The sequence below is a fragment of the Adiantum capillus-veneris genome, chromosome 17 (assembly GCF_014529385.1).
Source record: "Adiantum capillus-veneris isolate H3 chromosome 17, ASM1452938v2, whole genome shotgun sequence".
NCBI lineage: Eukaryota > Viridiplantae > Streptophyta > Polypodiopsida > Polypodiales > Pteridaceae > Adiantum > Adiantum capillus-veneris.
This window is the reverse complement of record NC_140947.1, coordinates 16,552,561-16,564,833: the sequence shown is the minus strand read 5'-3', so window position 1 is coordinate 16,564,833 and position 12,273 is coordinate 16,552,561. Positions and strand designations below refer to the sequence as shown.

At 48.0% G+C, this 12,273-nt stretch overlaps 1 protein-coding gene across 1 annotated transcript in view; it reads right to left on the bottom strand.

The window, feature by feature from the left end:
- LOC147436857 (zinc transporter) overlaps positions 1 to 12,273 on the bottom strand; it is a 112,359-nt gene that overhangs the window by 35,981 nt on the left and 64,105 nt on the right. Inside the window, exon 7 of the mRNA XM_086486252.1 lies at positions 6,631 to 6,717. Within this exon, the coding sequence (XP_086342378.1) occupies positions 6,631 to 6,717 (87 nt within the window). The remainder of the gene's footprint in view (positions 1 to 6,630; positions 6,718 to 12,273) is intronic.

Here is a 12,273-nt window from a genome sequence, read left to right as displayed (position 1 = left end):
CTACCGTACCATTATGGTGGGTCACACATTGACCCGACTGTACGCATCCATTCTGGAACAAAAATTGAGTAGATGGGCAGAGAATGAGGGCATAAGGGCAACAGGGCAAGCTGGATTCAGGAGGGGTTATTCCACTTTAGATCATATTCTTACGCTCAGAGCCATTATTGAGGAAGGAAGAGCAAGCGGGAGAAGGATGTATTGTTGCTTTGTGGATTTTCGGAAAGCTTTTGATACAGTACCAAGGTCCAGATTGATGCGCAGAATGCAAGAGTTAGGGGTCCCCAAAGAGATTATCTGGGGGATCGTGGCCTTATACGGGTCAGTAACTGGTTATGTACGTACTTCAGAAGGGGATTCCGACATTGTTCATTCCACCGTTGGAGTAAAGCAGGGATGCCCACTGTCCCCTACTTTATTTGGTATGTATATAGATGAGGTATCAGATTACATTGATAGAGAGGGTGACAGAGGTGCTCAACTTGCAGGGTTATGGATCCCTCTGTTGTTGTATGCAGATGATATTGTATTGATAGCAGAATCACCATATGGAATGCAGAGGCAGTTAGATGCATTACATAAATTCGCGGAGGACAGCGGACTATCGGTAAATTTGGGTAAAACCAAAGTTATGGTGTTTAACACCACACCGCAGTGGGTTAGGAGATCGGCACCTACATTTGCATATGGCCAGGATACAGTAGAGTACACAGATGCATACACATACCTTGGTGTGGTATTTACAGGACCGAAGTTTACTCTTAAGAAAGCAGCGGATGCTAGATTGTCCAGAGCCTCTGCGGCCTTGGGAGGGTTGGAGAGGATGTGTTCACAAGTGCAGTTTCAGGAACCACGAACAAAACTTTGGCTCTTTGATACTGTGGTGGCTTCGGCTATGCTTTATGGGGTCCAGATTTGGGGACCATCTGTGGATCAGGATAATTGGAAGTCAATGGAGAGACCTTTGGTATCTATGATTTCCCGAATGATTAGAGCCAAGGCCTCCGTACCACACGTGATTACCCGAGCGGAACTAGCTGCCCCTCCGATAGAAATTGAAGCTCTTACCAGATCAGTGTCCTTTATACATGGTTTATGGGATACAAATAATTGCCGATATACTAGATTGGCCCTCGAATCCTCTCGACAATTAGCAATGAAAGGAGATACATCATGCTGGTATGCGCAACTGTCCTCGTGGTTTCAGAGACACGGGTTCAGTATGGAAAGATTACCCCCCTTCCAATACTCTCTTGAGGCTCCATCACTGGCAATCACACGAACGGAGATTAATAAAATCATCCGCCAGGATCTTATACAGTTGGACACTAAGAGGACATGAATAGACCCTACACAAGAATTGGGCACGAAGATGGCTGACTACAAAGAAAACTTCCTACAGCTATCTAAAGATGGTTTTGTGATTCACCCGAGCTACATGGATACCCAATTGTCTCATGGTTTGAGATGTGCTATTGGTCAGATTCGTACATCCTCACACCAGCTGGAAATTGAATTTGGCAGATTTAGGGGAATCCCACCTGAGAGCAGAATTTGCAAGTTATGCGGAATGGAGCCGGAGACAGAATTACACTACATATGCCATTGCACAGTATACTATGAGATACGTGGGCGTTTCCATTGCCTATTTAAAGAAGGCTTTGGACCTCTAGATAGAGTCATGCAATACCAAGATCAAAGGTGCTTAGGCCTGTACCTACTGGAACTACATCAGCACAGGGATAATCTAATGAGAAGACAAAGAGCACTACAGCCTCAGAGGCAGATCACAGATTTCTTCGGATCGAGAGAAGCAGGAATGGAAGGAGAAGCAAGAGGGTGTCTGGCTAGAATGCTTCTAATCCTTTGTTGTAGTCTCCTCCGGTGAAGTGTGCTTCTGCATCTCGGTCGTGGTCGTCTCGATTTCCTAAGCTCAATCGCCCTATCAATGAGGGTGCCTTTAGTATGAATGTGGGTACTCCTTTGTGCTCGCTGCTGGTCAGAATGCTCCTGAGAAGTTTATCTAATACTTTGTATTTAGTTTTTCGCATTTATTTTCACACTTTCACACTTTTCAGACATTGTAACAGATTCACCACTTTTGTATAAGTTTGGTCTCATAGGTCACTCTGGCCTTTTGAAGACTTTAATATAACATTTCATTTCATTTCCTCTCTCTCTCTCTCTCTCTCTCTCTCTCTCTCTCTCTCTCTCTCTCTCTCTCTCTCTCTCTCTCTCTCTCTCTCTCTCTCTCTCTCTCTCTCTCTGTGCGAGCATTCGAAGAGGCACAGGAGCTTGAGCTATACCGCCTATTCATGAGCATGGATAGCGCGACAGCATGGCGCACCCTGCGCGAGCCACGTCCGACTACAGCTATTGAGGATCCACAGATATGGCATGATTATGCAGAGCGACTTTACGAGGTGCCAGGACAGCCTCCTATCCCACAGCCACACGAGCCACGCCCCACGTGCTCCTCCTTCTTTACAGCACAGATGGTAGAGAGGGCCATACGCCGCATGCAGCACAGACGATCAGCTGACCATACTGGATTACAGAGTGAGCACATCATTTATGCGGCCTCCACTATAGCCCCGTTGATTGCACATGTCTTCAACCGGGCTATAGGGGAGGGCTTCCCAGAGGAGTGGACACAGCACACCATAGTGCCTATCCACAAATCTGGCAACACCCTGGATCCAGGGAACTACAGGACTATCATGATTGGCCACACGATGGCCAAGCTATATGGAGCAGTACTTGAGGCACAGCTCAGCTGCTACGCAGAGATCGAGGGTTTACGAGCTCCAGGCCAGGCAGGTTTCAGACGAGCTTTCTCCACCACTGATCACATCTTCGTTCTGCGCTGCCTCATTGATGGGGCAAAGGCGCGGAAGAAGAGGCTTTACTGCTGCTTTGTGGATTTCCGCAAGGCCTTTGACACAGTCCCACGCGAGAGACTCTTCCAGCGCCTTCACAGCATTGGGGTACCAACAGAGATGATTTGGGCCATATATGCTCTCTACGAGAAGGTGACGGGTCGAGTTCGTTGCCCAGGCGGTTTTTCAGAGACCATTGCTAGCACCATTGGTGTTAAGCAAGGATGCCCACTCTCCCCGACACTCTTTGGGCTCTACAGCGACGAGATCTCCGACTACATACTGCGAGCAGGGGGAGAGGGGAGCGACTTGGCAGGTACTCCGGTCCACATCATGTTATATGCTGATGATATTGTGTTGATTTCAGAGTCACCCGAGGGCTTGCAACGCCATCTTGAGGCCTTGGACGAATTCAGCACACACAAGGGGTTGACTGTGAACCTTGGCAAAACCAAGGTTATGATCTTTCACACATCCAGTGCAGTGAGGAGCGCTGCCACCTTCACAGCAGCAGGAGGAAAGGTTGATGTAGTCACCTCCTATGTCTACCTTGGCATCACATTCACCAGCCTACCAAGACCCTTCACTATGAGGCAGGCTGCTGCTGACAGGCTCACCCGAGGATATGCAGCTCTAGCCATGCTAGAGCGGAGATGCCACCAGGCACACTTTCAGGAACCCCGCACGAAGGGGTGGCTTTTCGACACCTTAGTCACCCTGGCCTTGATGTACTCGGCGGCAGTATGGGCACCAGGATTGACAGCTGACCAGTGGACACAGCTTGAGAGGCCACAGGTATGTATGATCTCACGCTTGCTCCGCAGCAAGAAGACAGTGCCACATGACATTATTAGAGCCGAGCTCGCCACACCACCCATGGTGGTAGAGGCACTATTCCAGACAGTCTGCTTCATCCAGAGGATGAGAGAGCTACCTCCTGACAGACTTACTCGTAGAGCATTTGAGGCAGCTATACAGCTATCAGAGAGTGGGCATGAGAGAGCATGGTACTCACAGGTCAGAGCATGGTTTGAGGGACACGGTCTTGACATGGAGAGCCTACCACCATTCCAGTATGACCCCCACTCACCATATGTTCACCTCTCTCGCAGTGAGAGGAACTTGGTACTGAGAGAGGATTTGTGGCAGCTATACACTAGGAGAGTCTGGGAGTCACCTGGCTTGGGGACGAGGATGTCAGATTACAGAGACCAGTTTCTCACCATATTGTCCGGGGGGTTCATACAGAGACCACGCTACATGGACACATATATGCCACATAGCTCACGGGTGGCGATTGGTCAGCTGAGAGTGGCTTCACACAGGTTAGAGATTGAGATCGAGAGACATACTGGTGTTCCCAGGGAGGAGCGCGTCTGCAGAGCCTGCACAGAGGAGGTGGAGAGTGAGGAGCACTTTGTATGTAGATGCAGAGCATACACTGAGATCAGAGGCAGGTATGAGGCCCTATTCAGAGGACAGCCCACTCTCCGAGAGATCATGGACTCTCGAGATCAAAGACAGCTCGGACGGTTCTTACTAGAGATACAGAGCCATTGGGACACACTACTACAGCCACACACAGCTACACAGACAGAGGGGAGACAGTCGCAGCTCACAGACTTCTTTCAGAGGATTACCGCCCCTCCCCCACCAGACACTCAGAGGGGAGTGACACTCCCACAGGCGGAGGTGAGCCGAGCTAGACGACGACCACGAGTCACAGGCTACAGGGGCGCGAGCTCCCACCACCGACAGATCGAGGAGATCCGAGCCCGGGAGCGCCGTGCCACTGAGGAGCGAGTGGCCCGGATGAGGGCCGACCCGACAGCTTTCATCCGGGCAGCCTTGGCACCAGACCCGCCCATGTACCACATCTTACATCCCCCCATTAGTACAGGATGGAGCTAGATAGCTTGATGCATTCTCATGATTGTACTACCTTGAGCATATAGACATGCATATACCCCTAGAGATAGAGCTCCATCCCTCCTCAGATACCCCAATACCTACACTCAGTTCAGTTTTGTATCAGTTTTTGTTTCATTTGTCTTTCCGATAGACGGATGACATACACACCATGTACATTTGATTTGTCTCATAGGCCGATTTCGGCCTGACATAGACGTTAAAAATCTTTCTTTCTTTCTTTTCTTTCTTTCTCTCTCTCTCTCTCTCTGCGTGCGTGCGTGCGTGTGTGCCACTTTTTTCCCTTACTCCGCTGCTCCTAGCTTTTGCAATATCATCCATCTTTTGTAACTTTATATCACTGATAGTTTTTCCCCTGTTATTGTACATCTCTAGGGTTTTTTAACTACATGTAGCTTGATTACGTAATGCAAAGGATTCCAAGCCCTCCTTTTCTTGCAAAAAAAAAACCCAGGATACATCCATAATAAGAAGTCATCAAAAAGTGGTGTAGAAGCCACTTGCTGTGTGAAGCGATGCCAAAAGCTCTGTCCACTTCTGGTGGTACAGCAAAACCGTGTAGTCCAATGCTAGATACCAAAAATGATCTCAAGTATCTGATTGTAAAAACCATCCTGGAGCAGCTCATAGAAACCATGGGACTGGGATCCTTTAGGCTGTGCCTCCAAATCATTCACGTCCACTCCATTAGATCCCTATGTGGTACACCAAGGTAGGATGCAAAACTCCTACAGAGCCATACTAGCATACAGTAAGAGAAGTGGAAAAAGTCCACTTGTCCTTCACTATGAAGGCCAAGGGAAGGTACCAAATTGAAGGGCTCTCTAAACATACCAGCTTTCCTAGAGCATCATTAATCTGGCACTCATACAAGTGTGAGAACTAACTAAAGTCTATGAAATTGCTGGCCTCCAGCATCTGCTCTTGTTAAGTATCATAGACAGTAATCTCTATCCAGGGGGGCTCATGCAGGGTTTGCAACCTGTATCTGATCATAGGTGCCCTCTGGACCTAAAAATGCCGAGCCTGGTTCTGAAGGAATTGCAAAATGAAAGAGCCGAGAGGATATGGAGCATTTGCAGGTGAAGCAAAGCCTGCTTAATAATCGAACTCCTTTGCTAAACAAGGAAAGGTGGGCCGACATCCATATGGATAATGGAACATCTGAAGGTGAAACAAAGCCCGCTGAATAATCAAACTGCTCAGCTAAACAAGGAGACTAATTTCCTGCTACCCCCCAACAGTGCCTACCCTGTGAGAGGCACATGTGATTGGATCTACAAAGAATCAACAGGTTGCTAACTGGACAGAAACCTGAGAGCAAAGGTGCACATAGGAGAACAAGTGCACGGCGCTAGTTAATGCACGCTACATGCTCTTCCGGCTCTTCTAGCCAAGGGCAAACACCTACACGAAGCCTTGCTATAAACCCTTCAGACATGTTTGCAGCAAGTTTTCTGAAGGATTTCCTAACACAGATGCTGATTTATGAAGATATTGCATTGTTAGCAGCTACTCATTTCTTTTGTTAGGGACTTGGACACGCTACAAGGATACTCTGTTGCTTGCCTTTGTTGGCATGAAGCACATTTCTTAATAAACCCATCTAGTAACTTTCACCTACCCATTCCTCCATTTGAAAAACCTCACAAAAGTTCATACTTGGATTTTTATACATTTATGATCATAATCAGCTATGCTTCTCTTGAGTAAAAGATGATTATTGAGCCTTAAGCAACCACCACTTCGGTGCTATTAACGGTGGGTTGACCAACGTCAGGAACAATAAGACTTCATTAGGCTCAACAAAACCATTAGTCACCTGTGTTGCCTCAAAGACTGCTACTGGGAATAAGAAACAAGATGCTGCCACAACCGTCACCACATGCAAGCGCCTTTTCATTTGTGTCTGGCACAAGCCATAAACCCAAAACAAAACAAAAAAGCTACATCAGGAACAGCAATTACAAAACAAAGAAAAACAAACAAATGACTTACCCAATTAGAGCATCTTGCTTGGTTGTTAAGTTGCATTACTCACCCCTTTAGTAAGAATATAGAATACATAATTCTACACACTATAATAACCATACTTTCTTGCACTTCTAAGTCAAGTCTTTAACCACACCCTTTATGGTCAAGCAGATTCTTTGATGAATAAGGTACTGATTGCCCTAAGTTAGAATCCAGCATTTGTCTATATGATGCCATAGTTGGTTACATGCATTTAGACATGAGATTGTCAATTGTGTGTGTGTGTGTGTGTGTGTGTGTGTGTGTGTGTGTGTGTGTGTGTGTGTGTGAGAGAGAGAGAGAGAGAGAGAGAGAGAGAGAGAGAGAGAGTTCTGCCGTGACCAATGCCAACTCTCAAATTCTTAAGGTCTAGCAGCTTGCACAGGTATTCGCCTTTAGCAGCTGCTGCACTCATGCCTATTTATTGAGCTGCTGCTGCAGCACAGTAAGTTGGGTACTGCTGTCGAAAGGACCACACACACACACACAGAATGAAATGAAATGAAATGTTATATTAAACGTCTTCAAAAGGCCAAAATGATCTATGAGACCAAACTGATACAATCTTGGTGGATCAAATACAATGTCTGGGTACAAAAATAAAGGAAGTAAAGTGAAAAACTAAAATCTTAACTACTAGATGTGAACTAAGCAGCTAGCTGGAACTGTGTAGGATATGAGTAGGGGGGTGATAGTAGTGTCACGTGCACATCTAACCCTATGTGCATATGGACAAGCTATCTCAGGTCTAGGATTCAGGTCAGCTTAGGAAGTGTTCTCGCACATTTGTGAGCAGGCCGTGCATGTCCAGGCACTTAGATTAGTTGCATATCCTCTGGTGCACACAGCATGACATTCAATAACCATCATGAGCATTTTACAGCGCATAGAACCCTTTTTCCCAAATTACACATTTTTCACTTATTTATTAATAAGTGACTTTTGTTGGAAAAGTGAGTAGGGCAAATTTGCTAAGTTACTATAAAAGAAACCTAGAACCTTTTTTCCCAAATTACACATTTTTTACTTATTTATTAATAAGTGACTTTTGTTGGAAAAGTGAGTAGGACAAATTTGCTAAGTTACTATAAAAGAAACCTAACGCTAGCACTTTCTGGCAGAAGAAGCAGAAGAAGTTCCAGCAACTTGCAGTGCCCTTCTCAACAAGACCGGCAGAGAACCTAGCGTTTTCAGCCAACAGAAGCAGAACGGCCTAGCGTTTTCAATTTGGAGTTTCCCGGGCATTTGTGGGAGGATTTGTGTCATAGATCCTGACTTAGCAGCTCTTGAGACAAGCCACTGGAGGCTGTGGGCTTGGGAGAGCTGTCCACTGGCACCAGTGCAGTGGGATCCTGGAGAGTGGTTTTGGAGGGACCCTTTCTCCTCAGTCCGACCATCCAGGTGTTCCTTTCTTTCAGTACACTGTTTGACTGGGACGTCACATACTGGCAGCACGGAAGAGACTCGTCTTGCTGCAGCACCTCATTGGCAGGAGAAGGGTCTCACAGCTGAGTTCTTGTCAGCCTTTTGGGCAAGGTTGTGGGACGCCAGGCAACCGCGGTGAGTCACGTTGTTCCAGTGGTTGGTTGCAGATCGAGCTACAACAGTGGGGAGTTGGTTTGTACACAGTGGTCTCTCGGCAGCATGTGCAGCTTGTGACCATCCCTTGGAGAGTCAGCGTCACTATCTTTTCTGCATTACAGTTTGAGCTATCCTCCACCAACAGGATGATAGTGATACAGGGGGGTCGACCTACACTCCAGCTTGCTACAGAGCTTACCCCACAGGAGTGGTGCAGTGAGAGAGAGGTGTGTTGGGAGCTCGTCTATGGCCTGACACTCTGGTTCATCTGGCGGGCCCACTGCTTCCACATCTTCAAGGCTCGCCTTGTGCCACCAACGGAGACTCTTCGAGATTTTTGGCTGGAGCTAATCCATACTCTCAGGGGACACTTCGAGAGACTTCAGGGCAGTTCCGACCGCATTCGGGAGCGCAGAGAGGAGTTCCTTCAACTCTGGCGCCCATTTCCTGATCTAGCCTCATTGTACATATGTTGTTTTTTCATTGGGAGAGTCTCCCCTTATGAGTGCTGTAGCCCTCTCTAGTAGAGGTGGTTGTAGCCCTATGGGCAGTTTCATTAACTAATAGAAGGATCTTTCTCTCGGGGAAAAAAAAACTGAAAACACTGGCTGATCTGCAAGAGTGCTCGGGCTGAAATCTGAAAACGCTGGCTAATTGCTGCAAAAACACTCAAGCTGATCTGGATTTGCAAACGTTGAAGCTGATCTACTGCTCCTCTAGCTCTTTCTTTACTTGTCCAAATCAATGACTCAAGTGCTCCCTTTAGAGGCAAGGTTTGGGGCTTATAAATCTCTTAAGGTTGAGATAGGGCAAAACCTCCGTCAAATTTCAAAAAAATAAATCATAAAAATGATTTATTCATAACTTTGACGAGAGCTCAGTTTCTAGGTGAAACTGTCGCACATTTGTCAATCCATGAATCCGATTGACACAGCGAATGGCTCGTTGGATTCCTCTAACCTAAAACTATATGCACGTCATGCCAAATGCCCATCGTAGTGTAACACCTATCAAAACGCGTGTACCAACATTTATGCAAGAGGGTTCCAAAACTCAAAAATTTGCTCTAGAAGTCAATAAAGCATGTCCACGTGGCACATAGAGCCATGTGCACGTGGCATCCCCTCCTATTTATGGTGAGGTATTCGTACCGAACTCCATGCACGCCATAAGATTGTCTAGGATGAAGTTCCTTCTAGATGATGTCCTCCACGGTGACTTTTGTGAGAAAGGCTCCTTTGGATGATGTGGAAATGTCCAAAACACAAGGATGGTGATGATGCATCTACTCGCAAACAATGGACTCCCTCTTGCATCAACCATGTCCTCGGTGGTTGCCAGCCAACAATAGCCTTTGTTGCCCCAACTCGATGGTGTGAGCCAAACTGCAAACCGGATGGATGCTCGTAGAGCGAATGGCTGGCTATGCAAACGCGGATGTCCACAAAGGTTACCGGCGAGCCTATGTTGCCCCTATGCGGGAAGATTGGCGAGAGCAACGCCGAATGGGAGATGAAGATGGATATGTCCTTTTAAATGCCCGCGAACGATGGTGAGTCCTTTTAAATGTCCTTTTACATGCCCGCGAACCATGGCAAGTCCTTTGATGTCTCATGAAACCGCCAAGTAACTCCGTTAGAGATGCAGGCTCCTCTTCGGGCTTCAACTTGATTGCCATATGATGGAAGCCCCAGATGAATCCTCCTCTCTGCAACGGACGTGGCCGGGAATGTAGGTTCACATTGCCTGCAAACTCTTGCGGTGATTGCCTCGGATTGAAACCCTTCGGCTCCAGATTGATGGCCACCAATTGCTAAGAAGATGCAAATGGTGTGGACCGGATGTGCTGCCAAAGATGTGTACAAATTAATGACGATGCAATGCCTCTTTTGGACTGATGAAATTCTCCAGGCAGATGGCAGAGAGGGTTGTTCAAACAATGCCAAGACTCCAAAGCTAATAGGCTGATTTGGATGGCGCCTTCCTTTGTCATCATGGGCCGCTAACAAATCCTAATACTTGCAATCAACATCTTTATGTTTGCAGTGCATGTCTTCAATGATGCGATCTCTCAAAGAATTTATGACTGCAAACATCCATGATAGGATTTCTTTATGTCGAGGTGGCCAAGCGCCCACACCAAGTCAACTACCCTGTCGCAGGCACATCACAACTGTAACCCCCGGTATAGAGTATTTGCATTTCCTACGCTCAAGGCGCACAGTCCTACATGCAATGGCAGGTCCTTACAGAGACCTTAAAGATCTAGCCGACGAGGAAAGTTGAACTCAAGTTATTCAAGAGGGAAACCAACCCTCTCAAGGGCCCTTTCAAGGGCTCCCCATACAGTTGCCGATGTGGTATTTGCTTTTAATTGTGTGAATGGAATGTGCACACATGTAATACCTCAAGTGCAAACTCTAACTTGAATGGTGAATGTCCCCGCTATAACTCTTCAAGATGAAGCACCTCCGGGGCTGATTTTGTCACAAATTGCTGACGTGTCAAGCCACCTAAGAACGGAGCCAACTTGCAAATCCTGGCCGAGGGGCCTAAACCCTAGAAGAAGCAGAAGCAGGAGAAGAAGTTTCACGAACACACAGAATTGCATAAAGGCTGATGACGTGGCAGAGTTGTACCGAAGTTTCACGAACACACAGAATTGCGTAGAGGTTGATGACGTGACAGAGCTGTACGGAATCCTGCATTTTACGTTGACATGACGACGTGGCAACTGTAAGGACGCTCGGCTTTTGCGCTAACAGGTGCTGACGTGGCAATGTACAGATTTCCACGTTTTGTGCTTACACGTGCTGATGTGGCACTGTACAAATTTCCCTAATTTACAATGGGCACCTTTTGGACAATATGCTTTTGAACCGGTTGCTTTTGAGTTTGAAAGATTTTCATGTAATTGCTTTTTATGGCCAAGGGCCTTTTAATGTGTGCAGAGGGCTCATTCTTTGGCATGCTTCAGTGTGAAGGTGCAGGGATTGGAGTAACGGCATTGTACTCAGTTGAAGCAATATAAAGAAATACCAAAAGGGGAATCTGCCGCTCGCTACTGCTGCACGCCATCGCTGCACAACCCTCCCCCCCCCCCCCCCCCCCCCCCCCCCCCCCCCCCCCCTCCCCCTCGTGCTGCCTCCCGCCCCCTGCCAGCCCTTGCGCGCTTCAGCCCTGCCCAGCCCGCACGCATTTGCCCAGCCCGCTCGCCCCCCTTGCGCACTCCAGCCCGCTGCCCTTGCTTCGTGTTTCCCCCCAGCCCTCTGCTGCCCCCTTCTCGCGGCGCCATTTCCCTGCCCGCTGCCTCTTGAATTATCGCGCGCTGCCTTATCCGTTTCCCCCCACCGTCTTCGTCGTTCCCGAAGGTTCCTGCACTTGGCTCTGCACTTGGCTCTGCACTTGGCTCTGCACTCGGCGTGCTCGGTTGCAGAGTCTCTTCACCGTCCGCTTCTTCGCCACAGCAGTAGACACAGATGGAGACTCCAGCTTCGCCACAGAGGGACTCATCCAAAGCCCCCTCGCCCGACCCCGCTGAGCCCACCATTCAACTTGCTCTTCCGCTAACAGAGCAAGCGAGCCTAGCCGCAGAGGTAGAGCGCTTGCAGGCGACTTCTGTCATCTGCAAGATTCTCGGCACCCGACCTAGCAGAGGAGAGCTGCGTGACCTTCTCTAGGCCCGGCTTCTCGCAGAGGTGGGCAAGATCTTGGACGTACACATACTCGGACGGGGTTACTATCAGATCGAGTTTGAGACCTCCAAGATGGTGTCCAAGGTCATCGCCATGGGTCCATTGACCATCCGAGCAGCACGAGCCCACTTTCGACAGTGGAGACATAGTTTTGACCCTGCTTCGGATGTTCTAGT